This window comes from Ochotona curzoniae, unplaced genomic scaffold (genome assembly GCF_017591425.1).
Source record: "Ochotona curzoniae isolate NIBS_2020 unplaced genomic scaffold, NIBS_Ocur_1.0 patch437, whole genome shotgun sequence".
Lineage (NCBI taxonomy): Eukaryota > Metazoa > Chordata > Mammalia > Lagomorpha > Ochotonidae > Ochotona > Ochotona curzoniae.
The window spans coordinates 758,157-784,338 of record NW_024467014.1 but is presented as its reverse complement, the minus strand read 5'-3'; the positions used below and the strand labels follow the sequence as shown (position 1 = coordinate 784,338).

At 58.7% G+C, this 26,182-nt stretch overlaps 3 protein-coding genes and 1 non-coding gene across 7 annotated transcripts; 2 read left to right on the top strand and 2 right to left on the bottom strand.

The window, feature by feature from the left end:
* The first annotated feature begins 314 nt into the window (after nt 1-314).
* LOC121167987 (syntaxin-1A) lies at nt 315-13,750 on the top strand. 3 transcript variants are annotated; one of them, XM_040997727.1, is made up of 10 exons: nt 315-353; nt 6,945-7,022; nt 7,263-7,362; nt 9,336-9,410; nt 9,799-9,872; nt 9,994-10,102; nt 10,564-10,637; nt 11,202-11,339; nt 13,370-13,480; nt 13,629-13,750. In XM_040997727.1, exons 1-10 carry the CDS (start codon nt 324-326, stop codon nt 13,704-13,706), a joined length of 867 nt encoding a protein of 288 aa, XP_040853661.1. In that variant the 5' UTR covers nt 315-323; the 3' UTR covers nt 13,707-13,750. The 3 variants fall into 3 exon arrangements, with proteins under 3 accessions (XP_040853661.1, XP_040853658.1, XP_040853659.1); XM_040997724.1 differs by lacking the exon at nt 9,336-9,410 and having other exon boundaries at nt 324-353; XM_040997725.1 differs by lacking the exon at nt 13,629-13,750 and having other exon boundaries at nt 324-353; nt 13,413-13,457.
* Nucleotides 13,751-15,359: 1,609 nt separating this feature from the next.
* Nucleotides 15,360-24,754, bottom strand: LOC121168004 (probable 18S rRNA (guanine-N(7))-methyltransferase). Of its 2 annotated transcripts, XM_040997760.1 has the most exons (12): nt 24,654-24,754; nt 24,521-24,558; nt 22,949-23,044; nt 22,756-22,838; nt 22,563-22,659; nt 21,710-21,806; nt 20,106-20,156; nt 18,824-18,909; nt 18,546-18,591; nt 18,236-18,294; nt 15,701-15,790; nt 15,360-15,584 (listed from the first exon to the last, which is right to left on the bottom strand). In XM_040997760.1, exons 1-12 carry the CDS (start codon nt 24,699-24,701, stop codon nt 15,530-15,532), a joined length of 846 nt encoding a protein of 281 aa, XP_040853694.1. In that variant the 5' UTR covers nt 24,702-24,754; the 3' UTR covers nt 15,360-15,529. The 2 variants fall into 2 exon arrangements, with proteins under 2 accessions (XP_040853694.1, XP_040853695.1); XM_040997761.1 differs by lacking the exons at nt 18,236-18,294; nt 18,546-18,591.
* Nucleotides 16,065-16,193, bottom strand: LOC121168017. The gene has a single exon (XR_005885669.1).
* A 127-nt stretch (nt 24,755-24,881) lies between the features above and the next one.
* LOC121168009 (dnaJ homolog subfamily C member 30, mitochondrial-like) lies at nt 24,882-25,928 on the top strand. Its single transcript, XM_040997765.1, has one exon. It carries the CDS (start codon nt 24,882-24,884, stop codon nt 25,566-25,568), a length of 687 nt encoding a protein of 228 aa, XP_040853699.1. The 3' UTR covers nt 25,569-25,928.
* The last annotated feature ends 254 nt before the right edge of the window (nt 25,929-26,182 follow it).

The following is a 26,182-nucleotide window of genomic DNA, read 5'->3' as shown; positions in this document are numbered from 1 at the left end:
AGGGCAGGGCTCAGTGTCTGGGGGGAGGGGTGTTCCATGCCAAGTGCTCGCTGGGGTAGGAGGGGGACCCCGCCTGGGGGATGGCAGAGTGGACAGCAGGGCAGGGAGGTGATGGGGTTGGGCTCTGGGCCAGGATCGCGCATCCAGGACCTGGCTGCCCCCGCCCCGGGCGGCCGAGGCGGGGCTGAGGGGCGGGACTGGGACCGGGCCGGGGTCCCGGGAGCCGGGGCGGGGCCGGGCCGGGCGCTGCGCAGCCGCGGGGCGGTCGCCGCGCATGCGGGGCTCGCCGGGCTGCAGCCGGTGCAGCCGCCACTCCCGGGAGCATGAAGGACCGAACCCAGGAGCTCCGCACGGTGAGTGCGGCCCCGGGGCTGCTGCCTGCCCGCCTCCCGCGGCCCCCTGCGGCATCCCCCGCCAAACCCCACCCGGACCAGGGGCGGGAGGGAGTCGGGGACCCTGACTCCCCTGCCCCCTTACATACACACTCACTCCGGGTCCTGCCCCCTTGGAACCCTTCTCGGGGAGGTCTCCGGCTCGCGGGCGCCGGCGAAAGGAGCCCGGGGATCTTGGATAAACTTTGCGGCGTCCCCTTGCTGGGAGAGGGGAATCAGAAGGTTAGCGGGATGGCAGGACCGAAGCCTGACCTCTCCCTGTCCATGCTGCCCCTGTCACCCCACCCCCATCCCCTCCGTCCCCTCCGTCCCCTCCATCCCTGGTGCCCGCCGACGCACTGTGCTGGCGCGCTGCGGAAACCCTCCCCGGGGCGCCGCCCCGCCTCCATCACCTGTGGCTCCCCTGTCACCTGTGGCTCTTCATGCCGCCCCCACTCTCTGCCCGCTTCCCCTCCACCCCTTCCCCAGCCCCCACCCACCCCCCACCCCCCTGTCCACCTGCCCAGCTTCTGGCCAGCCACGGGTTAGTCTTTTCAGACCCTCCCAAGGTTCCCCTGGGGTGTGGCTCTTGGTGCGGGGTTCAGTGTGGTGTGTGTGTGTGTGTGTGTGTGTGTGTGTTGGGGGACTAGCAGAACACAGAAAAGCTCTGGTCACTTCCCACTGTCCTCAGCCTAGTCGAGACTCCCGGGTCCTCTGCTATGGAGAGTTTTCTTTTGGGTTTGGGGTCCCTGAATGTGGAACTGAGTCTCCCCGGTATTGTACCAGGCTTGACTCCTGGGCAGCCTGGAGCTGTTGCTTCCATGTCTTCTCTTCCCTCCGCCTGCATCCCCCACCTGCCAGCCCCCACCTGCCAGCCCCACCTGCCTCGCCTTCAGACCTGTGTGTGTGTCATGGTTGGCCAAGTGCCCAGCCCCAGGGGCAAAGCCTGTGGGGTTTCAGAGGAAGCTGCCAGGGGTCCCTTCTGCAGTATGTGGTCTCGCTGGTCCTTGCCCTCAGCTTCTTGTGCCTCCAGTCAGTGGTGGTTGGAGTCTTGGTGGCAAGAGATGGCTGTGTGGGGTGCAGCTCTACCCTTGTTTGGGTGCTTGGTTGGCTCAGGGAGGCGGCGGGGGAACCAGCTGATCCGACTCTGGCTTATTCTCAGCTGGAGAGGGACCCTGGGGCCTGCCGGCTGGGCTGGATATTGGGGGTATAGGGAAGGTCAGAGTCAGGTACAGCTGGGACTGGAGGAAACCCTAAGGGAGCTTGAGTCACGAGGAGCATGGACCCAGATGTTGTTTGGGGTCTGAGTGCCCCCAGCACACACGCACGCACGCACATGCTCCCCTGCCTGGATGGTAGTCCTGTTGAGAGGCAGCAAGCTTGGCGTCGCTGCAGGGACTGGGATCCTTGAGGGGCGGCTGGCCGGAATGGTCCCTCTGGGAGGATGCTGATTCCCCCAAGGTTTTCCTGGACACAGGAAACTGCAAGTCCAGCCTTTCCTGGCAACCTTGAACTCCGGGCAACCTTGAATTCTGGGCATTTGGGTGTTTGTTTTTAGCTCAAAAATGCAGAGGGGCGCTGGCTAGGCTGGACAGAGGTAGGGCTGTCTATACCACCACCACAACCCCCCTCCACCGCCTTAGCTCGCCCTCCCTCCCTCCATCTTCCTCCTCCTCTCTCCTTCTCGCTAACCCAACACCGCCACCACATTTGGAAGACTCCAGCGCAGGGAGCTTATTTATAAAAGTCACACTTAAGGAAGGAGCTGGCGTGCTTCCTGGGTGCTCTGCAGGCCGGGCTGGGCCCCTCCAGCCACCTGCAGCCCCCGCGTCTCATGGGCAGATCCTCCCAACTTCCCTGCACCCCATCATCCTGCAGATGGAGCAAAGGGGGTCACGGGCAACAAGTAGAAACACCACCCTCAGGGGTAGAGGGTTCAAGCAGGGTCACACAGTTCCCTGGGGGACTTTGCGGGGGTGGGATGTCCCCAGACAGCCTCCTCCCTCTGATTTTCTTTCCGGAGCCTTTCTGGCGCTGACCCACCCCCTTCTGGGGCCCATAGTTGTGGGTAGCTGGGCCCAGCCATGAGTCGCCTCCAGCCTGATCCCGGAGGACTTCCTGGAGGAAGCCAACTTGGAAAGAGTTCCAAGAAGGAAAGGTTACCAAATAGGAGAGTGGGTGATAGGAAAGGAAAGTACAGCCTTAAGATAGCCCCAAGCAAGCAAGGAGAAAGCGGCTTCGCTGGAGGTCTCTAATGCCCACCACCTCATTCTGCATTCCCTGGAGGGCCAGGGCAGGCCCCGATGGGGAAGTCCAGGTCCTACCACCCCACCTACTGTAACCACCTGTCATTGCTGGGAAGGAACTGGTAGTTTAGAAGGCAGCACCCGATGGATGGGGGCACCATCAATCTGGACCCCTCAGTTTCCCCATCTGGAAAATGGAGCCAGTGTTGACCTGGCTGAGGACATTATAGCGGATACAGGATGGGGCCTTCCCATTGCTCCTGCCCCTGGTGATGACTTGGAGTGATGACTTTTTTGGTTTTTTTTTATGTTTATTTATTTTTTATTGGAAAGTCAGATTCATAGAGAGGAGGAGAGACAGAGAAAAAGATCTTCCATCCACTGGTTTATTTCACAAGCAGCAATAACAGTTAGAGCTGAGCTGATCCAAAGCCAAGAGCCAGGAGTTTCCTCAGGATCTCCCATGTGGGTACAGGGTCCCAAGGCCCTGGGCCATCCTCGACTGCGTTCCCAGGCCACAAGCAGGGAGCTGGATGGGAAGTGGAGTAGTAGGGACAAGAATCAATGTCCTTGTGGGATGCTGGTGCTCGCAGGTGGAGGAATAGCCAATTGAACCATTGCACTGGCCCCTCTGGGGCACCTTTTCATCTTGGCGCAGAGGCACCAGGGACATCTCTGCTCCTAGCTTGCAGGTCAGAAAAGGCCAGGCGCTTATCTGAGTCACCAGGGCGGGAAGCTGCCCCTCCTCCAAGCCCCCTGGAGACCCAGCAGAGGGGGTGAGGCCAGGGGCAGCCTGTGCTGGGCAGGGAGCTCCCAGCCCTGGAGGGTGCGTGGGTGGGATGAAAGCCCAACACAAACACCCCCTCCCCATCAGCTCTTACCCTGCTCTGGCCCCAGTGATATTGACTTTGATTAGTCATTAAAAAGAGGAAGGGAAAAAAAAATCACCCTGGAGGCAGACAACAGGCACTCCACAGCTCTGGGGACAAATCAACCCAGCCAGCCAAGGCTGGCCTGCCACCGTGGGCCATGGCTGTCATTGGGACAGGCCTGGCTACTGCCCAGCACCCCCAACCTGTGCCCCTCAGAGGAGACATCAGAGGCTCGCTCCATTGCAGGCAGCTGTCCTGCCTACCTCTGAAGGGAGAAATGGCCACTGGAGTTGGGGGCAACTAGTGGGGAGTTTTCCTTCCTGGTACAATCCAATGTCCCTGCCTTGTTGGCCCAGTTGTCCAGGCTGGAGGAAATGCAGCCAGAAAGAGGAGAAACTAAGCCAGCATAAAGCACCTGTTAAAAGAAATAATAATAAAAAACCAACCTTGGAGTGGGCTGTGGTGCCAAGAGTTGTTACCCCCTGGGGACACCGATATCCGATATACGAGGGTCAGATCCAAGTCCCAAGTACTCTGCTTCCAAAATGTTCCTAATGTGTTTCGGGCTCACTTTTTTTGGTTTGTTTTCATTGCTTAGATTCCTTTATATATTTAAAAGGCGGAGTTAAGAGAGGACCTCTTCCATCTGTTGGTTCACTCCTGAAATAGCCACAACAACCAGAGCGGGGCTGGTCCAAAAGCCAGGAGCTTTTTTTTCTGGGTCCCCCATGTGCGTGCCAGGGCTCCAAGCGCTCAGGCCAACTTCTTGTTACTCCAGGCCTATTAGCAGGGAGCTGGATTGGAAATGGAGCCTCCAGGACTTGAATTCGCACCCAAATGGGATGTGAGCCAGGGTTGATTTTTTTTTTTTTTCAACCCCAAAGTGGATGACGGTTGGGTGTGAGTAGGGAGGGAAGAGTGAGTTCCAAGGCATGCCGAACTGGGGAGGCCACACTCAGGGGAATAAGGGCTCCCCCAGATGTGGAGGTGCATCTTTCCCAAAGAAAGCTGGGTCTGTGAGCTTGTACCTGTCCTGGGCTATAGCCACCTGCTCCACACAGATTCCTCTAGAGCGCTCAGCTCCTCTCCAGACCCTTTCCTGGGGTGGGGACCGCAGTGGGGGTCCCTAATGCTTCTACAAACACCTGACTGCCTGCACCATTCCCCAGCAGGGCCTTGGCCAGCCCCAGACACCAAGCAGCGTAAGTCTGGGTTGGGAGACAGAGATGAGGACTGTGTGTGATGCCCTGTGAACTTCCCATCTTGTTCACCGTCCAGTGAGAACTGAATGGAAGGCCGTGCTCATCCAGAAGTTTCTAGAAGGATGCCCCCACCTTGGCCTGGATGTGATTTGAGGGTGCAAAAGCACTCAAGCTAGGAGCCCACACAATCTCACAGACAGAAATGCGTGGCTGGGCAAAGCTTTCCCTTAAGCGCCAGACCCAACGGTGGTGGGGTAGGCTGGGCTGCGCTGTCGCTTCTAGGATCTCTCTGGCTGTATGAATGGAGGTAGACCGTGCAGAAAGAGGGAGGGTGTGGGTCTGGCCACAATCGGCTGCAGCATCTGCCTGTGCCCCAGGGATGTAGCGGAAGGTGGAGGCTTGAGCTGGGAGCACCTAGGCAGAGTGAAGGGCCAAGGAAACCTTAACTTCTCAAGGTATAGCTGCAGCCACTTGCTAGGGACAGGGCCTGGCCTAGGACCAGGCCCCAAGAATCTTATCAGGAAACTAATGAGTTGCCCATCACCAGGAGTGTGGAAGCCAAGACGGGCAACGGAAACCAGGGGAACTTGACAGGTGCCTATGGATAATGGGCACATCAGCCTCCTGGGCTCTCGGTGGGTGGTGTTAAGTACAAGGGTCCTGCTGGGGTCTGCTGTTCCTTGGGGCAGTGGGAAGGCAGTGGGAAGGTTTCGTAGGATCAGTCACTTCAGGACCTGGCTTAGAGCCCCTCCCATCAGCTGGTTTGCCCATGCGCAGTAGGATTACCCTCCAGTGGGCTTTGGGACCACCCTGATGCCCCCTGTGGGGTGCACCCCACCACCACCCTCAGCCTTAGACCCAGATCTCTCTCCTGTCACAGCTCCATCCTCAGAGAGGACAGTGGGGGGTGGAGAGCGTGGGCCTGTCCCCTGCCTCTCCCTCTTCCACTCCCAACTCCAGGTTGGAGACACTTCTGCGTCTGGCCCCAGCCTGGATCCCAGGATTGTCCATCGCCAAGAGGGCTGGCCATGACTCTCTGAACCTTCTTTCCTGGAAAATTCTCCTCCCCGTCTTGCCTTTTCTGGGCACTGGGAGACACGTCACAACCTGGCAGATGGCCCAGGATGCAGAACTGGGGTCCTTCCTGCCTCAATTTCCCTGGGCTCTTCCCCTGTGACTCAGCTTCCAGGACTGGCAAACAATGAGAATGGTTCCTCCTTAGATTTTCTGTTTATGGTGGGCTTGGGGAGAGGGGCCGGCATCAGGCAGCCGCAGACACTGGTGGGTTTATTTTCCACTGGTGGGGGCGGAGGTGTGATCTCTTAATGAGAGGAGGCCGCCCCCTCCCGCGCGTGCAGGGCCCACTGTGTTGGGGTGAGCCCCCCTTCTGTGCTCTAGCCCTTTATAGAAACTGCCTGGCCTCCCTCCATCCTTGCAGCCTGAGCCCTGTCCCCATTTCCTAGAGAACAGCTTTTCTGGCCGCCCACCGCACCCCCCAATTCTTGCCAGCCTCAGTGGGCTAACCCAGGAGCCAGGTGGTGTCTCTGAAAAATGAGATGTGACCAAAGCCTGAAGCCCAGAGCCAGGAAATGGTCCTAGCCTAGACAGAGGGCTGGCCCCAGACAGATCAAGGTATAGGGTGGGGCCACAGCTGGGACTCGAGGCAGGTGGCATCAGTACTGAGCACTCCTGCCCATGGGCAGAAGGGTTGGATCCCCTGTGTAGACTGATGAAGGAGAGAGTGGGACCCTGAGAGGCCAGGTGGGCAAGACTGGCACCCGGCAAAGACCTCCCCCCACCCACCCACCATACCCCTGCCGGCACACAGCATCTCCCAGACCTGATTGAGGCACATTGGGCTGGCCTGGGGGAGGAGCACAGTGCAGGATGCAGGATCTGCCCCAGAAAGGGAGCTGGGATCACAAACGCCATCTTCATGAAGATGAATGGGCCAGGAGGGGATGTGCATGGCAGGTGGGGACTGCTTTAGTTAACCCACAAGTGCCCACCCACAAGGAGCTAGGTGGGGGAGGCTGACCCCTGGCCTCACTGCTTAGGCTGGGTCCCCCCAGCATCCTCTGGTTTCCCTATGGCTGGGAGTGGCGGGCACAGCCATTCGGTGCCTGCCCTCAGAGTCCTCTGGGAGGCCAAGGGGCTGCGCCCTGCATGCCTGCAGTAGGCATCTCCAGATGCACGGTGTGGGACCCCAAGGGTGCGACCATCAGCTACTCACGGGTGTCCAACCCCACGCAGGCCAAGGACAGCGATGATGATGATGATGTCACCGTCACCGTGGACCGAGACCGCTTCATGGATGAGTTCTTCGAGCAGGTGGGGGCTGGTAGACGTGGGGTGGACAGCTCCCATCCCTGAGCCAGGGCGGGGGCTCTTGCACCTGCACCTGCCAGCACCCCCATCTAGACCTCCCGGCTAGAAGGGCCACTGGGGGCAGCCACTCCTCTCCCGCCCTGCCTGCTGCTGGTCAGGACCCAAGCCCAAACAGCCACTTCCCTGGGTCTCCTCCTCCTAATTGCCCCCACTCCCCATTTCTGGTCCCACTTTGGTCCCCAGGTGGAGGAGATCCGGGGCTTCATTGACAAGATTGCAGAGAATGTGGAGGAGGTGAAGCGGAAACACAGCACCATCCTGGCCTCCCCCAACCCCGATGAGAGTGAGTTCACAAGGCCAAGTTGTGGGCTGCGGGGTGGGGGGGGGGTGCTTCTAGGACACCCAGAACCAGGGGTTGGGAGGAAACAGGGATCCATGCCTAGCCTCTCCAGCTATATCCAGGCCTCCCCAGCCAAGACTTGGGTGTGCAGCAGGGTGCTGGGGGTGGGGTCAGGCCTTCCCAGGTGCACCTGCTTTCTTTCGGCAGCCACCCTGGGCTTTCTGGGAAGGAGGGAGGGAGGGAGGGGCAGGAGCCAACTCTAGTCCAGGTTCCACCCCTTCCCCCGGCCTCCCTGGGAGCACGTGGCAGCTCCTAGGAGACAAGCGCTGTGGGAGGGCAGGCCGGCCCTGGCGGCCTTGGCTCCCTGCCATTCCGTCCCCCCCAGAACCAGGCATTCTCCAGGCTCCAGGAAGCCACCTGTGCCCCTGGGGCACTGGGAGCCTGTTTCTCTCCGGATGCCACACACTGTCCCCAGATGAGTCTCCAACGAGCTGACTGTCACGTCCCTGGGCTGCCCTGGCCTGCTGCAATCCCTCATTGGGTGCCTGCACCTGCTGTACCTGCCTGTCCCTGGGTGCTGTGCCCTTCCTCCCCCAGAGTCCAAAGGGACAAGGCGTGGCCTTGTGGCTGTCCCTGAACCCAGCAGCCCCCACCCCCTGGCCCAGAATAAACCTCTGCTAGGCCCAGGCAACACTGAAGCCCAGAGCACAGTCGTGGGAGGGAGGGTGCACGTGGGTCAGATGGGAGCCAGAAGATGCTGGGGAGGGGGAGAGATCCCACAGCATGGGTGCACCTGTCTCCAGATTTGCCTGGAAGCTGCACACGACACGTGTGTAGTCCATGTGTATCTGGGTCACTCTTGGCTGAGGGTCCACTTGTGATTGCGGGGTGGGGACGGAGCTGCCCAGGCCTCTTCCTTTGGAAGGGCGCCCCAACCCCCAATGCCACCTGCTGCCACTGCATCTCACAGGCCATGAATCTGTACCTGCAAATCAGGCCATCTCAACCTGTGGGTTGGGACTCGGTACTCTGCAGGGGGCAAGGGGACCTCTCCAAGGAAGGCGGAAATTGAAGGAGAGATGGCCAGGGTGGGTTGGAGGGGGTGGGCTTTCCTGGGCCCAGATTGGCTCTGTCCCCCTCTGGGGGCCGCCATCCGGCTGGGCTATTTTGGGGACTGAGCAAAAGAGGCTGAGACGTCAGAGCAGCTGGCACCCAAGTTTCTCCTTTGTTCGTGCGATCGAGGAGCCCTCCGCACACACGCCTACTCACCACCATCCCTCCCCGAAAGCCTGCTAGAGACCCCAGCCAGCCGCAGGCTCTGGAGCTGCCCAGATGGAAGCTTGGGTGTGGCCAGGAGCACCCCAGGGCAAGCTGGGTACTCTGCTGCGGCCTGGGCTGGGCCACTTCTGCATCTTTTTCTTGGGGACCCAGCTACCCACCACCTCCTGTGTCTCCCAACCCTCTTTCTCCATCAGCTCCCATTCAAACTAGGGGCCTCCTGCCAGGACTGGGCAGTTTTTGGAGCTATGAGCCACGCCCCATCCCTTGTGGTACCATGACCCCTGGGAATGTGTGGTGGAGGGAGGTTGGCATCTCACTGCCACGCCCCTCTCCCTTCCTGCTACTTAAATGTCCTGGGCTCCCAGGTAAGACCAGGTGAGCCCAACATCCCCACCTTGGGCACACGCAAGCATCGAGTAAATGTTCCCCAGTGCCAACCTGAGCACTGCCAGCTGCTCCCCAATTATTTCTGTCTTAAATTTAGACCCATCTGTTATCTCCCGGGCGGTGCACAGAACCGGCAAGTCGAGCAGGCTGCAGCTGGTGTGGCCCTGGCCAAGAATGGGGGGCGGAAAAAGTGGGGGGGGGGAATGCAGGCAGGTACACCTTAGCCAGGAGGGAAGATGTCTCAGAATTCTGTGCAGCGGAGCTGGAATGGCAGCCGAGGACCTAGCTCTCCACTCCCTTCTCCCCAGAGACGAAGGAAGAGCTGGAGGAGCTGATGTCGGACATAAAGAAGACAGCCAACAAAGTCCGCTCCAAGCTCAAGGGTGAGTGGGACTCTAGGCTCAGGCTTACCAGCCTGCTTCCTCCAGCTGTCTGGGGTTTCTGCCCCTGGTGCCAGGCAGAGAGCGGGGAGGATCTGGAACCCCTTTTTATACCCATTTGCTCAACTGCCTGTCTCTTTCTGGCAAGGCCCAGCTGGGGACAGGAACCCAGGTGTTTGCAGCTCAGTGGAACCTGGGCTCCTGGCCACTGGGCTGTGGCCCTCCTATCTGCTATAAAGGTGGTAGGGGCATGCCATAGGTGTTGTGTCCCACATATACAGCTGGGGGTGTGTCAAGGTGCTGCCCAGGTCCCTTGTCCACCATGCACAGCCCACACAGACTCCACCCCCTGGGAGGAGCCAGTTGTGACTCGGGGGCCATCCTTCCCCAGGCATTGAGCAGAGCATCGAGCAGGAGGAAGGCCTGAACCGCTCCTCGGCTGACCTGAGGATCCGGAAGACACAGGTGGTGGCGGCGGGGACACTGGGGCAGACAGACCCTCTGCCCCTGCTCTTCCCCAGGGCCTTAGGGGTGCCCATGGAGCCTGACCCCTGAACCCCATGCCCCCATCTTGGATTCCCCCCAGCACTCCACACTGTCCCGGAAGTTCGTGGAGGTCATGTCCGAGTACAATGCCACGCAGTCGGATTACCGCGAGCGCTGCAAGGGCCGCATCCAGAGGCAGCTGGAGATCAGTGAGTGGGAGGGCGGGACCAGACAGAAGGGCGGAGCCGAGTGTTTGGGGCGTGGTCAGGGTGAGGGGCGGGGCCCGATGGACCAAACTGAGCCTAAGAGGAGGAAACTGTGGGGCTGAGGATACAGGGATGGGGCCGAGGCTGAGAGGCGTGGTCCTCGTATGGGGGCCAGGATTCGGGGACGGGCCTAGTCTTTAGGGGGCGTGGTCCTGGGCGTGGTCAGCACGTGGGGGCGGGGTTACTCGAGGGCGTGGTCTTAGGGGGCGGGACCAAGCATGAGGGGCGGGGCCCGGTGGACTAGATCTGAAAAGGGACAGAATTGAGCCTAAGAGGAGGAACCTGGTCTGAGGAGCAGGGCGGAGGAGGGGGTGTGGTCCTGGGCGGGGCCAGGGCTTAGGGGCGGGGCCGAGGCTGCTGCTGAGCTCCCCAGCCTAGCAGCTTAGTCCTGTTGACTCCCTCAGCTGGCCGGACCACAACCAGCGAGGAGCTGGAGGACATGCTGGAGAGTGGGAACCCCGCCATCTTTGCCTCTGGGGTGAGTGTGGCCCCTCCTACTTCCCTGGGCTCCCCTGTACTTTGGTCCTTGCCTAGTGCATATGCACCAAGCATAGAGCCTGAGTATTATTTGGACAGAGAGACGGAGGGAAAACAAATTGGCTAAAAGAGGAAGTTAAATGCCAGGGAAAGGCCCCAGGAGGAGGGGGAGATGGGGAGGAGCAGGCCGTGGTCCCGTAAACATTAGTGGGATCCTGGTCTAGATGCTGGGCAGGCAGGGCTGCTTCCCAGGATGACAGGAGCAGGGTTGGGGTATGAGCTTCCCGGGATAGGGAGAAGCATCATCAGCTGGAGTCCTGGGCCCACCCACGTGTGGTCAGAACCTCGGGGCGGGGACTGCAGCAGCAGCTCCCCTGTGACAGGTAGGAAACCAGGTGACATCTAGGGGGTTAGAACAGGATGCTTCGGGCCTCACTTCCACACCAGCTACCAGCCTTGGCCTCTTGCCCACTTTGGCCTGGTGTCCATGCCCTCCCTTTCCTCTCTGTAAGTAGGTCTCAGGACCCAGCTCCCTGTTGCCACACCCACCCTCCCTACCCCTTAGATCATCATGGACTCCAGCATCTCCAAGCAGGCTCTGAGCGAGATAGAGACGCGGCACAGCGAGATCATCAAGTTGGAGAACAGCATCCGCGAGCTGCATGACATGTTCATGGACATGGCCATGCTCGTGGAGAGCCAGGTGAGTGCCTGGGACCCTCCCCACCTCACTCCCCCTCCAGACAGCCAGCAGCCCACAGCAGCCCGCCGGGGGAGGCCTGCTCTAAACCCCTCCCCTTTCTGCCCAACACGCTGCCCTACCTGGGAGGGACAAGGAGGCCTCAGGTAACCAGCTGCCCACTGTTGGGACTGCCTGCAGAGCACTGCCACCCCTCCCTCCACCACCCAGATAACCTGCTGTTCTGCATGGCTCTGCATGGCCCCACCTACCCACTTGAATGCTTCTCGTCCCAGCTGCTCACCCCTAGGGGCCGCCTGTCCTTGAGCAGGAGGTAGCATGGGGGAAAGAGCCAGTGCTCCGTGCTGCGGTGGTGCTGGCTGCTTGGGAAGCCTTAGAAAGCTGCGCCTGCCGCTCAGGGTTCAATGTGTCCAAGAACCACCTGTGTCTCCAGGTGCGGCCCCCCCACCTCCTCCCAGGTCTGGATGGGTTGAGATGAAGGACAAGTTTGAAGGCAATGCTGATACCATGGCTCTAGGCAAGCACGCTTGGTGTGGCACTGTGACAGAGTGACCTGGGTGGATGGGGTCAGGGAGAAGACATTGGAGCTGACACATGAGGACAGAAGAGCTGTTCCCCAGGCAGGGTGACCAGCCACACTGTGCTGCTAAGAGCTGGGTCTTACCTAGGAAACAGAGAGGGGGTGCACGAGGCTGGATCCCCGGGGCCCTCAGAGCTAAGATGAAATGGGAGACCAGGATCTAGCCAGCCCTGGTGGGAACATGTGAAGTTTCAAAGTTTTATACTTCTTAAAGATGTTTATTTATTTAACTTAAAAGTCAGATTTACAATGAGAGAGGGTGAGAAGAGAAATCTTCTGTCCATTGGTTACAATAGGCAGGGCTAGGCCAAAACCAGGAGTCAGGAGCTTCTTTCAGATTCTCCCCACACCGCCCCCCGCCCCCAATGGGTGCAGGGGCCCAAGGATTTAAACCATCTTGCACTGCTTTCCCAGGCCATTAGCAGAGAGCTGGATCAGAAGTGGAATAGCTGGGACTCAAACCAGTTACCCCATATGGGGGGTAGGGTGGAGACACTGCAAGTGGAGGATTAGCTCATTATGCCACTGCACCTGCTCCTCTGAGAGGCAGAAAGAAGCAACACTGAAGAACTTCCATCTTCTGCTTCACTCCCCAAGTGCCTGCCAAGGTCATGCTCGTGGGTGGCAGTCAGACAGTCTCTTGAGCCATCACCACTGCCCCCACAGTGGGCACAAAGGACAGGAAGCTGGAGTCGGGAGCTGGAGCTGGGCATAGAATCCACGCCTGGAGAGGCAGGATTGCTGGACCAAACATCTGCCCTTAGGTTGGAGGGTTTTAAGGTAATGGGAGTGACATTAGCTTAGTTAGGAAATCGGGAGCCCAGGAGGAAGCTACTCCCGCCAACCTGGTGAGAGACAGACCAGGATGACATGGAGCCAGCCTTGGGAGATGGAGGCAGCTACCCTTCTGTTGGTGTGACTGGGAAGGGAGCGTTAGAGTTAGGTGGGCCTCTGGGGGCAACAGGAGGCCAAACTGTTGGGCTCTAGGGCTCGGGGTGGGAAGACCCCTGGTCAGCAAGAGCTAGCTGGGGCCACTGTGCCTGAGTGGCATGGAGTGGGGGTGGTCACTCAGTGAGCTATTGCCAGGGCGGGCTGACCGCAGCTCCCCGACTCCTGCCCCTGACTTCCTCTGCCTGCTACCATCCTGCTGCAGGTAGCACTGGCCCTGGGATCAGGTGCCCTGGCTGAGCATCCTCTGCATGGTCTCCAACCCCTTGGCTGAAACTGCATGGTCCTGGGCACCCCCAAGATGTCAGCTGAAACTGCATGGTCCTGGGCACCCCCAAGATGTCTGCTCTCTAGGGTCCAGGAAGGCACAAGTGAGAAGCCATTCCTCACCCTCCTTGTATCCATTCCCTCTCCCTCCTTTTCACTCTCTCCAGCTTGAGCCTCATCCCCGAGTCCCAGGAGGAGGAGGAAGCCCCCTGGAGCTCCTCTACCCTGGGCCCCACAGGGTGAGATGATTGACAGAATCGAGTACAACGTGGAACACTCAGTGGATTACGTGGAGAGAGCCGTGTCCGACACCAAGAAGGCCGTGAAGTACCAGAGCAAGGCGCGCCGGGTCAGTAGCCCCGTGCCCTGCACGCCCCTTGCTGCAGTGCACCTGCTAGGTTCCCAGGCCTTCCCCTGCCTGCCAGGCCTCCCCAGCCGCCCCTGGCCAGCCCTGGCCTGACATGGCTGCCGCCCCCACCCCTCTGGGTCCCCTGCAGAAGAAGATCATGATCATCATATGCTGCGTGATCCTGGGCATCGTCATCGCCTCCACCTTCGGGGGTATCTTCGGGTAGAAGCCGTTGCACCTGCCGCTCTGCTGTTCCGGATGGCCCACTCTGCCGCCACCACCACCACCACTGCCAAGGAGGCTCCCCTCCCCCGCCCTCCTACCTTCTGGCTCAGAGCATCTACCTTCTCACCCCTTTCTGCTCCTCCCTCTGCCACGGGCACTCTCCATCCTCCCCGCCCTGAGCCGTGTCGTGTGCATGAACTTTGTGACAGTGCGTGTCTGTTCAGGGGAGGCAGAGGGGAGCCAGGGCTGTGGTTGGGCCAGCACATCAGGTGGCTTGTTGGGAGGCCTGGCCCAGGTCTTGAGACCACCCTGATGAGACAGGGCTGCCAAACCTTCCTCGGGCCTGGGGTCTGCCCTTCCCAGAGATCCAGACTCTCTTGGACCGCAGCCTTTGCCTCTAGCCGACCTACTCATCTGCCCTGTCCTCTGGCCTCTCCAGCTGTCACCCAAGCCGAGCCCCCTTAAGGCGTGGGGGACCAGCTGGCCACATGGTGCTGCTTTTCAGGTTAGGGGAGGGGGTGGCCCCGAGGGACAGCCCAGCTCTCAGCCCCTATTAGCTGACCACTGCCAGGGAGGCTCAGCGTGCTGTGGCTGCTGGCCATGTTCAAGGCCAGCCTCCCTCCCCTACCCAGGGCCAAAGCCCAAAAGCTTGCCCTGCACACATTCCCACAGCCCCAGGAGCAAAAACCATGACCCCAGACGACTAGCAGAGCCCTCTGGTGCCTAGTTCCCCCTCCCACCCCACGTTGCCCTTGGGAGTGAGCTGGCCAGGCCTGTGCTGGGACGAGAGCCTGTGGCCTGGGTCCTACTGCTGCCACCCCCAGCAAGCCCCCAGGCAAGTCCTCAGGCCAGTGTTGCATGTTTGGGACCCAGTCCCTGCCCGCTCATGTGCTCTGGGAAGTCAGATGTCACTTCAGGCCCACAGTCCCCATCCTGCCCTCACTGCCCCCTTCCCCATTGACGTGCCATGTGGGTGTCAGGTGTCTGGATGCAGTATTCAGCAGCCATCTAGGGGCCCCCCAGCCCCAAGCCCCCTTTGTTGATGGGTCAGGGGTGTGCATGCGAGTGCATGCCGCAGGGAACAGGGCCATGTCCGTGTCCCCCTGCCCCCGCCCCTTCCCTCAGCTTGGCTCCTGCCGTGACCACTGTTCGTGTTGCCTTCTTCAACAGCGACCTCCCCGTCCCGTTCACCAAAGGTCTTGGTACAACCAGCTGCCCATTTTGTGAGGTTTTTATGTAGAATAAACATTTGTATCGGTACCAGACCTGGATTTCCTGTCACAGCCCTGAGGGTGTTGAATGGCTAAATGCAGGCTTTCATGGGGGCACAGGCCTGACCTGCCTCACCGAGGCGAAGCAGCCAGAGCATCCACCAAAGGCAAGCCCTGCACCAGACAGCTGGGGAGCCCCTGCCATGGTGCCTGGCAGGGCTAGGTCCTTGGGCATTGCGGCCCATGCGTGGTTTTTACCTGGAAGTCTTCCCTGCCCCTCTGTGCCAGGGTCCCAGTCCTAAGGGGAGGTTAGGGTTAGCCCCACCTTGCTTCCCACGCAGCAAGGCAGGGACCCCAAGAAGTGATGACCACCCGTATGCTGGACACTGCCACACCCTGAGTGCCACACGATGGGAAGTATTTTTGTCTTTTTTTTTTTTTGGAAAGTGCTTTTACAACAAAATAAGACACTCCAAACATTTTTTGGTAAGAAAATACACATTTAGGGTTTTCCTAAAATACTGGTGATGTCTGTACTTGGACATAGAGGGATTTGCCAGGGGCAGGTGCCGCACCGCGGGTCCCCAGCCCATCCCCTACTTGCAGCTGGACTTCAGAAGCGGGGCTTGCGCTTGCGGCCGGTGTAGCGGGAATCAGGCCGGACCTCCCTGGGCCAGGGGAGACCACAAACAGGCTCAGAAAGAAGCAACCAGCAGCGGCCCAGGGTCCCTCCCCATGCACACAAAGTCTTCCCCCACCCTCAAATTCCCCCACTGGGACTCACTTGCCCTGCCGCCTCCGCCGTTCCTTCTTCTCCAGCACCCACGCGCGGCTCTTCCTCACCAGCGCCCGCCTCGAGAGCCGCAATGAGACCCTGGGCCAGAGCCAGGCATGAGCTGAGGGGCAGAACTGCACGGCGGGCACCCACTGGAAGCCCAGCAGCAGTGGAGGGAGGGATGCACTTCCCTTGGCCTCAACGCCCCCTTGTTTACAGCCCCACCCGAGTCCGCACTCTGGTCCCCTCCTTCCTGAGGGCAAAGCGGCTATGAGTGCCCTCAGGCTCCCCAACCTTCACAGGGGAGACTCCAGGTCCTGCCCCCACCCCCTCTGCCGGCTGTGCAGACCCAAACAAGGGTTGCAGCGCCTACAGATGTGTGAGGTAGGAAAACGGGGCTGCCCAGCTCGCGCAGTCCCGACGATGGCCTCAGCAGGCTACTCTCGGCCTGCAGCCCTGGCTGGGAGGAGAGGGACCCCCACAGCACCAAGGGAGGCAGGCCTGGGCCCTCCCTAAACCACACCTCATCACCCCGGCTGTGGCGACCAAACTTGCCAGCACAACATGCCCAAGGGTTGCACACCAGAGAGAGCTCCCCACTAGGCTAAGCCAGCAGAGGCCCAGCACAGCCTAGTGGGCTTTCCACAGGTGGCAGTGGGTGTGAGATATACAGGCAGGGCACAGCTGCCCAGGGTGCTGCAGGAACAGGCACACCAGGGTGCAGACATGCAAGGGGTCAGAGAGGACGGAGGGAGGTCCAGGGGCTGGGGAGCAGACAAGGACAGCAAGATGGAGGAGCACCAGAGAGAAGCCAATGCCGGCGCAGAAGGCTGCAGCGCCAGGGTCATTTCAGGACACATCGAGGGCAGAGTGGCAGCCGCTGCTGAAGGCTGCTGTGGGAGACAGGAAAGCTGGGAAAGCGAAGCTGGGAAGCCTGGACCTGTGGGGGGACCAAGCCTTCTGAGTGGGTTAGCAATGGTGGGAAGGGGGCAGCCAGGCAGCAAGGCTGAAGGAACAAATGCACAAGCAAGACACAGTAATGCAGGCAGACAGATCAAAGATCAGCTAAGTGGAGCTCTGTGTGGTTTACCTGTACCCTTAAGTACCCCTCATGGGAGCAGACAGCCATCCTTCCTTGAGGTCACACCTCCTCCATGAGGCCACGCCTCCTCCTACCATCCCACTCTGTCCACCTCTGAACCCATGAGACGCCTGACTTCCCCAGCTTTATGGTTAGGCCGTGTGGCCTGCAGATGCTGCTGTGAGGACAAGAAGTCTTCTGGTGCCATGGGGGGGAGCTAGCAAACCTACATTTCCCACCACACGTGAGAAGGGTACAAGGGAGGGTACCCCTTAGCACAGAAACATCTGGAGCAGCCCCTGGGGCATAGGCTGGGGAAGTGGAGAGTGATGCTGGCCTCAGGTTTCGGGTCCGAGGGCCCAAATCTTGCCCTCCTGGGGTTTTCACACCAGTCTCAACCCCTCTATATCCATTAAGTCATCTACCAAATAGGGCTGAGACAGCCTGAGCACCTGACCTAGTAAGAGCTTGTTGTTGACGCTGGGATGGAGACATGGCCCGCTAACTGGGGGACAGACACCAAGTCAACAGCTACTGTCCAGAGGGGAGGAAGGTACAGAGAAAAAAAAAAGTTGGGGAGAACTCAAAAGGAGATACTACCCCGAGAAACAGAAGCAACACAATGGCCGTTTCAGTGAGATGCGAGGCCTCACTGCTGTGTGGAAAACCAAGGGCCAAAGGCTGAGACTTTAAGCTGGGAACCACTGCAGTTGGGCAAGGGGCAGAGGCACCAGACCAGGGGTGTAGGGGGGCAACAGTGGGAGCTGGGACAGGCACTGCGGGAAAGGATCAGCCAACAGACTTTGTGACAAGTGAGCCAGCAAATGACCAGGGCTCGGACAGGGTCCTGGAAGCCTAGATTCCCACGGAAGGTCCCGTCTGGACACGCTGGGAGTTGCCTGATCAGAGGTGAGGCTGGGACGGCAGGTGGGCGTTAAGAACTTAATACAACTACAGTGGGATTGAAAGCAGCTCACAGAGAGGTGGGGTCTGGGGTGGGAGTGAGAGCCCGAGTGGAGATGAAGACAGAAGAAGGGTCAGTGCGGTTAGAAGTGGAGAAGGGAGTGGGGGGGGGGTGATTGACCTAAGAACCAGCCAGAGGGAGGGGTCAGGTTACAAAAGGAGGTCCTCCGATAGAGAGGGTGGAGGTACTGCAAGGTTCCGGGAGCTGCAGCAGGGAGGGGACCAGCAAGGATGCCCCAGGACACTCCCAGGAGGACAGCAACCTCAGAGAAGGAAATGTGGCAAGAGCAGATGCAGGCCGAGTGCCAAGGGCTCCTCTCTAGTTCCACCACCACCACCCCTGTGGTCGCTGCTTCACTAACCTCGAGCGCCCTGGGCAATAGCAGGGACCCAGCCCTGTCCAATGTGCCCACAGCAAGAAGCGCACACCCAGGCACGGCCCGCCTGACTGACCAACCCCCCGACTGACTGCCCACCCACCCACTGCCCAACCACTTTACCTCTCACTTGTGAAGCGGGACTCACTGGCCTCGTCCTCATCGGGATTTTCACTCAGCCCCTAGAGGAAGCAAAATGTGCTGAGCCCATCCTGGGTTCTCTCTGCCTTTGCCCAAGTGGACGGACTGAGCCCCAGGCCCGAGGTGTCCTCCCACAAGGTGTTCCTGTTGGGATCTTCGACAGGACAGCTTCTGTTGGCACTGCAGGCATTGGAGCCCACCTCATTGCCAGCGTTCTCCCCGCATGCTCTTCAAGCTGAGGTCCAGGTCTAGAAACCTATGGACCTGGGCCTGGCACCCTCGGGTCCCTCACCTTGGGCAGATGGGTCACAGGCCCGGAAAACAGGCAGAGATAGAACCTGAAAGAAAGAAAGAAAGAAAGGCAGAGAATGAGGGCCCACTCAAGGCCCTGTGGGAGTGGCCCTCATCCCCACTCCAACCTCCCGCGTGCCTGGGCCCTGGCGGACCTCCCCGACGGGTATCAACTTGGTGCATCACAGCCTGACAAGGCCACACCAGTGCCCTGGCCCTGCCGCCCAGGACGCATGCTGTTCCCCCATCCACATACACACCACCACCACTAACACTCACTTCTTGGCTTTGGTACTGTTGGGGTAATCCACCACCACGCCGCCAGTGAAGCCAGCCCTCGTGGCCTGGGTGGTGATCAGCTCCAACTACAGAGAGAACAGGGTGGCTCTGAGGCAGGCGGGCCAGGCTGGCAAAGCAGAGCACTTGATGCCCACTGCCCTCGAGGAGCCTGTCTGGGAGTGGGTATTTGTTTTTAAAGATTTACTTATTTGAGGGCCAGATGCAATGGCTCAATTGGCCAATCCCCTGCTCCATCCAGCGCCAGCATCCCATATAGGTGCCAGTTCAAGTCCTGTATGCTCTACTTCCCATCCCACTCCCTGCTTGTGCCCTGGGAAAGCAGCAGAGGAAGGCCCAAAGCCTTGGAACCCTGCACCCACGCACATGGGAAACCTGGAAGAGATTTCTGATTCCTGGCTTCAGATCAACTTAGCTTTAGCCACTACGGCCATTTGGGAAATCAACCAGCAGATGGAAGATCTCTCTGTCTCTTTTCTGTAAATCTGCCTATCCAATAAAAATAAATAAACCTTAAAAAAAAAAGATTTATTTTTATTGGGAAGGCAGATCAGATCCACAGATCTGCTGCTGTTACAGGCATTTAGGGAATGAGTCATACAAGGAGAGCCCTGTCCCTCTCTCAAATCAAGAAGCGTGAATTTATCTGCAAAGAAGAGAGGCAGCACGGCGGGACCCTGCCTGGCAAATGCGGCTGAAGATCTTCGTCAGCAATTTCTAACCAAGTCTCTGGAAGACACCCCGAGGACTGCCTCCGGCCCACGCCTCCCTGGGGGATCACATCACAAGGCAACACCCTGATGTCCCACTAGCCAGCCCTGGGATCCACCTGCTCCTAACTTAACTCAAAGCAGACAACTGGCCGCCAGTCCGGGGTCTGTAGCCTGCTGCATTCGGGTTATCAGGCAGGGACCACTGCCCATGTGTATTTCCAAGCATGCATTCCTAAGTCTCACTTCACAGAGCACACAGACGGCAAGAGCCTCTACCCTGCCCCCACCTGGCAATCGGTACAGAATTCAGTAACCTCACCCATGCCTGACCCACAGATCCCCCTCCCCCCTGTCCTCTGCCATTAGGAGAGTGGATTAAAGGAGATGGTGGGGTCCATGGAGACCACGCAAGGATGTCCGGGGCCTCCTCCTTCTACCAATCAACACAAGGTTCCTTGTCACCTGCCAGCAACACCAGGGAAGTTGAGGAAGACTTAGTTGTCTTGGGCCCTGCTCTCTCTTCCCAACACGTGCGGCAGCCAGGGGCTTACCTGCTCCGAGTTTTCGGGGTACAGCTGCAGGACAGCTCGTGCGCCTCGGACCTATGGCAGAAGAGTCACTGCCTCACCAGCAGCCCGTGTGGGGTCAGGATCCAGACACGCCCCTCTGCCATCACAGGCCAGGCTCTGGGCTCAGCCCTGGGGCTGGGGACCAGGGCCAGGATCTGCTGAAGCTGCTGCTTTCTCAGAGAAACAGCTAACTCCCAGGAAGTGCTGGAGGCTGGGAAGAAATACCAACTGGGACTGAAAGCTGGAGAAGTGAACCAGTGGACAGAAGACCTTCCTCCCTGTCTCTCCTCCTCTCTATAGATCTGACTCTGCAATAAAAATAAATAAATCTAGGAAAGAAGAAAGGGAGGGAGGGAGGGAGGAGAGAGAAGGAAGGAAGGAAGGAAGGAAGGAAGGAAGGAAAAGAAAGATCCAGAAGCATCCGTGTTCACTTTGGATTCCCGGCAGGCCTCACTTGGAGAACCCTGGAGCTGATGCCCCAATACAGCAGGGGGCTGGTGGCTGAACCATCCAGCGGAGAGACTCCTCGGCCAAGGAGGGTAGGGGTGGCCAAGGGCTAAGCCGGAGCATCAGGGCTAGGCCACAGGTATAAGCGGAGAACGCGTCTCCAGAAGTCCGCGGGCCACCCTGGTGGTGAAGCTAGATGTAACACACAAGAATCAAGGTGGCCAGATAGCTGGGTCCTTCCAAAATGAAAACCGAGTTCATTTTCAGGATCAGAATCTTAAAAAACAATCACATGGTCTGAATAAACAACTGAAGCTCTTCCTAGCTGGGGGGTGACAGCTCTGAGGGTGGTGAGCAGGGTGCTCCCTCCCCAGAGGGCTCCCAGAAACCGGGAGGGAGGGTGGCTGGCGAGAAGTTGGAGAACACAGAGCCCCAGGAGGCCTCCGCAGTGTCCTCACTCTGCTGAGTCCCACCACAGAAACCTCTTTTAAATTCAGCACACAGGGCCCAGCACAGTAGCCTAGTGGCTGAAGTCTTCACCTTGCACGCATATGGGATCTCATGTGGGCGCCAGTTCTAATCCCGGCTGCTCTACTTCCCATCCAGCTCCCTGCCTGTGGCCTGGGAAAGCAGTCGAGGATGGCCCAGAGCCTTGGGATCCTGCACTCGCGTAGGAGACCTAGAAGAAGTTCCTGGCTCCTAGCTTTGAATCAACTCAGTTCTGGCCGTTGTGGCCACTTGGAGAGTGAATCAGCAGACACAAGATCTTCCTCTCAGTCTCTCCTTCTCTCTGTATATCTGCCTTTCCAACAAAAACAAATAAATCTTTAATAAAAAAATTTAACACACAGGGTCACACTGTGTCTGTGCTCCACACCAAGTAGGCCCTTAGGTCAAGTTCATGAGTTGCCTGGGCTTGGGTTCTGCCATCAGCATCTTCCGGATTTGATGGGACTGTGCCGGGGCACTGAGTGTGAACTTAGTTAGGACCAAAGCAACAGTGATAAAGCTCTGCCTTCCCAGGCGGTTCCACCTTCCCAGGGGCATCCTAGCTCCCACCCCTCTGCCTGCAGGGCTGGGGCTGGGCAGCCAGCCCGCATGGAAAACACAGACGAGCCAAAGGGAGCACACATACTCACGAGAACCGAGTAGAGCGAAGAGAAGAAGCGGAAGAGGCGCTTGGCCGGGATGTCGGACTTCTTGTTGGAACTGCAGAGCCACTGCACGGCCGAGATGCTGAGCGACGGGAAGGGAACTCATCGGGAGAGGCTCCGGGCCTCTGTGGGACCCCTCCACCAGCCTTCCTGGGTCCCCTCCAGGCAGGTCCTCTCCAGGGGCGTGCTAGGGGTGGCATTCACCCCTCCAGCCAGCCCAGGGAGCCTGCCCTCAGCCTTGTTTTTCTGAGTGCTTTCCTGGGCACTTTAGTAGGGAGTAGCTTCTGTGTCTCCACCATCAACAAAATATGACTAGTGCTATACAGAACTAACCACCTACCATAAGAGACCCAGAATAGCCTCGTGTGTCTAAGAGTAATTTCCATGGACCAAGGCCAGTTTATCTATATCCTATACAACATGCACAAAGCTTGATGTTGGAGCTGGCAGTGAGACACAGGACTGGGGGCGGGGGGGAGGGAGTGTTAAGTTGCACCTGCAAAGCTTAACAAAGCACGTCATCTGGGCCCCGTTCAGACGACATCGGGCGTGTTTGGGGTGGTATGGCTGTAGGTAGGCCCCATTCAAATCCCGGCTGCTCCACTTCCCACCCAGCTCCCTGCTCATGCATGCAACCAAGAAAACTGCAGACGGTTCAAGTGCTTGGGCCCCTACACCCAGGCAGGAGACCTCAAAGAAGCTTCTAGCTTCTGGCTTCAGCCTGGCTCAGCTCTGGCTACTGTGGCCATTTGGGGAGTGAACAAGTGGATTTTTAAAAAATCTTAACAAAAAAAGCACTACTCAACAAAGGCTCAGACCCTACATGCAGCCCCCTCACCTGATACAGCCGTCAAAGGAGCCTGGCTTGAAGGGGATGCCCTGGCCCATGTCACCCAGAAACAGGTCTCCCTGGGTTTCTCGGTCCAAGGCCGCATCTGATGCAAGAAGAGGGAGTGGGGCGGGGGGCAGGCAGTCAGTATGGGTTCTGTACCATGCAGGTGGCGACCCAGCCCTGGACCAGCCTGACCTACCAAGCATGGCTGGGCTGATGTCGATGCCCACCCAGTAGTGTCCCTCCTCTGAGAGGTAATCTCCACTCAGCCCAGAGCCGCAGCTGGAAAACAGACAGATGCACGCTCAGTGTGAGCAGCAGGGATGGCATCCCATGCCTGAGTCACCCCATGCTCCAGTCATAGGTCGGGGGGAATCCCAGGCAGACCTTACCCAATGTCCAACAGGAAACATGGCTGACCCTCTGGCAGGTTCAGGAGCTCCAGCGCCCGGCCAGTCATCTTGGTCTGAATGTCGATCATGCGGGAGCTGCAAAAGCCAGAATGAGTGAGCGGTCAAGGGATTCTGAGTATCACTTCCCCACAGCGGGAGGCGGGGGGAGCATCACCTGGAGGTGTCTTTCCCAATCTCTGTAATTCCAACTTGACACCAACAAACATACATCAGAGCTATGTAAAAGTGATCCCCGGGGACTAGCGTGGTAGCCTAGTGGCTAAAGTCCTCACCTTGCATGTGCTGGGATCCCATATGGGCACCAGTTCTATTCCTGGTGGCCCCAATTCCCATCCAACTCCTGCTTGTGGCCTGGGAAAGCAGTGGAGGACAGCCCAAAACCTTGGGACCCTGCATCCACATGGGAGACCCAGAAGAGGCTCCTGACTCCAGATCGGCAATCAAACCACTCTCTGAATTTTACCTTCCTCAGGTTTTTGAAGGCACAAAAATACAAGAAGGTCTGGTGGTGCCAGTCAGGGGAATAAAATATACATTAGTCAGTCAGACAAGAGATTAAAGAATGCAGCAAAATAAATGGCAGAAATAGTTACCTAACCCAGTAAGTTTTTTAAAAGATTATTTTGTTGTTGTTGTTGGACAGGCAGATTCACAGAGAGAAAGGATCTTCCTTCTGTCCACGGGTTCATTCCTGGCTCCTGCCGCAACAGCCAGGAGCCTCTTCCAGGTCTCCCACGTGGGTGCAGGGTCCCAAGGCTTTGGGGCGTCCTCCACTGCTTTCCCAGGCCACAAGCAGGGAGCTGGACGGGAAGTGGAACAGCCAGGATATGAACCAGTGCCCATATGGGATCCTAGTGCTTGCAGTGGATTAGCCAACTGAGCCATCACAACGGCCTCTAACCTCAGTTCCAACCATCAACACACCAAAAATTAATTTAAAAAAAACAAAACTTGACATTTCTGCCTACATAGTCACTTGGGAGTAACCTACCACGGTATCTATAGCCAGGATTACACAAAGTTGCTTTCCAAACGCCTAACTGGGGGGGGGGGGGGGGGTGTATGCAACTGGAATCCTAGTTTAACAAGTGGGCCAGGGAGCCCTGGTGAGCCTGTGTCTTGGGACTTTCAATCTGGATAGAAAGGAGATGAGCCAGTGCAGCGTTGTCTACGGAGAGGTCAGGTTTGCGAGCCCTCACCCCCTCCAGCTTTGACTCGTCTTAAAGGCATTCGGTCCCTGCCTCTGTGCAACGGTGCTCGCAAAGACTGACTCAGAAAGACCAGAGGAACACAAGCTGTATTCTCTTAGTTCCTCCTCACCTCCTTCATGCACATAACAAGCTGTGCCCCTAAACCTTGACAGCCACCTGTGGGTGGGAGGGGAAGTGGGGGGCAGGTGTAACCACGTCCACTTCTTCATGCTGGGGACACAGACCCTCCTCATCTCCCCAAACTCTAACACAAGCTCCCCCCACCCAAAGCAAGGCCCCGGTAGCCGGGTACGACTTGCGGCTTTCCCGACGCCCGTGGAACAATCCAATCTCGACTCACTTCCGAACGTATTTCTGCGCTTCATTGTGGTCGTAAAACTGCGACAAAGAGAAAAGAGAGACACGGCAGCTGGAAGAGGGCATGACAAGGACAGGGGTGCAGAAGGGGCTTGGAAAAGGATGAGGTGCCTCACCAGCTCGGCTGGTCCGCAGTGCTCGGGACGCCCGCCGCGAGACGCCATGGTCGCGTCTCAGGAACACGCCGGCCCCGGGAGCTCCCTTTTATTTCATCAGTTCCGCGTCCGCTTCCCAAATGCGCATGCTTCGCCTCCTTGCTCCCGCCTCCTTCTGGACTGGGTTGGTTCCAAGGGAACTCTCCTCGCTTCCCATTGGCCGGGCACCGCCCACCTGACCCACTCAAGATGGCAGCCGCGTGCGGCGCCGGGTGGCCGCGGCGGGTCCTGTGGAGGTTGTGGAGGATCCGGGTCTGTCCTCCAAGTCAGGTGTCCGGCGTGGGGGGCCTGCGAGCCAGGTCCTATTCCCACAGCGACGGCCCATACTCGAGGACGGAGCTTTATGAGCTGCTCGGCGTGCCCTCCACAGCCACGCAGGCGCAGATCAAGGCGGCATACTACCGGCAGAGCTTTCTCTACCATCCGGACCGCAACTCGGGGAGCCCCGAGGCTGCTGAACGCTTCACACGCATCTCCCAGGCCTACCTCGTGCTGGGCAGTGCCACGCTCCGTCGTAAATATGACCGCGGGCTGCTCAGCGACCAGGACCTGCGCGGCCCCGGGGTCCGACCCTCTAAGACGCACGCCGCCGACCCCAGCCCGCCCCGGCCCTCGCCGTCCGCCGCACGGGCCCCCCACGAAAGTCGGGGAGCCCCCGGCGGCGCCCACCGCATAATGTTCAACTTCGACGCCTTCTACCAGGCTCACTACGGTGAGCAGCTGGAGCGGGAACGGCGCCTGAGGGCCCGGCGGGAGGCCTTGCGCAAACAGCAGGAGGACCGGGCCACCAAGGGCTTCAAATGGGACGAGGTCCGGGACACCACTTTCATCTTCCTCTTCCTCTTCGCCTTCATCGCTGTCGGCTTTCGGATGTGATCGGAGAGGAAAGGCGGGAAGAGTGGACCCCAGCTCTGTCAGTGCCAGGACAACAGCGCCCTTTGACCTTTGTAGTCTACCTCTACTGGGATCCCCAGAACTGAACTCCCCCACCTGCCCAGCTACATCCCTCCCCGAGGGTCCAGCAGAGGGACTTTTGTGTGCCCAAGTGAAGTATTGGTCCCGGTGCCTTGAGCAGCACTAGTAGCACTTTCTGTATCAATGTCTGGAATATTTGCTCTCTTGTCTTTATTGTAAGCCCCTCTGTGTGAGGGGATGTGGGGGACAGGGGCTCTCTGTACCCTTAAAACGTGCAATATTGCCCCTGTATTGGCTGCCAAAAGAGACATGCTGGGATTCTATGAAAGCGAATCTTTTTTTTTTTTCCCTGAGTCCTCCTAAACTATAGGTGACACTTGCCACTTCACCCCTGGCCGGGGTCAGAGTGCAATCTGAGGTGGTCATCCTTAAGCTCACTCCCCTCCTGTGTGTGGTGGGTGGAAGTGGGCTGGCTAGGGAATGGAGCAGAAGCGCCCCATGTGCCTGTCTGTGAGCCTGGTGGTGTGGCAGGCATGTCTCCCTATCCTCCACCCCCTCTAACCTACAGGTCTGCC

Bases quoted from the DNA above. Each gene is read 5' to 3' on its own strand.
- LOC121167987 (XM_040997727.1), top strand. From the start codon at position 324: ATGAAGGACCGAACCCAGGAGCTCCGCACG. The intron at 9,873-9,993 runs GTGGTGGCGGCG...GATTCCCCCCAG, and splicing joins TGAGGATCCGGAAGACACAG to CACTCCACACTGTCCCGGAA. The intron at 10,638-11,201 runs GTGAGTGTGGCC...CCTACCCCTTAG, and splicing joins CCGCCATCTTTGCCTCTGGG to ATCATCATGGACTCCAGCAT.
- LOC121168004 (XM_040997760.1), bottom strand. From the start codon at position 24,701: ATGGCGTCTCGCGGCGGGCGTCCCGAGCACTGCGGACCAGCCGAGCTG. The intron at 18,592-18,823 runs GTGAGTGTTAGT...TCTTTCTTTCAG, and splicing joins AACAGTACCAAAGCCAAGAA to GTTCTATCTCTGCCTGTTTT. The intron at 15,791-18,235 runs GTAAAGTGGTTG...GCTCTGGCCCAG, and splicing joins TCCCGCTTCACAAGTGAGAG to GGTCTCATTGCGGCTCTCGA.
- LOC121168009 (XM_040997765.1), top strand. From the start codon at position 24,882: ATGGCAGCCGCGTGCGGCGCCGGGTGGCCGCGGCGGGTCCTGTGGAGG.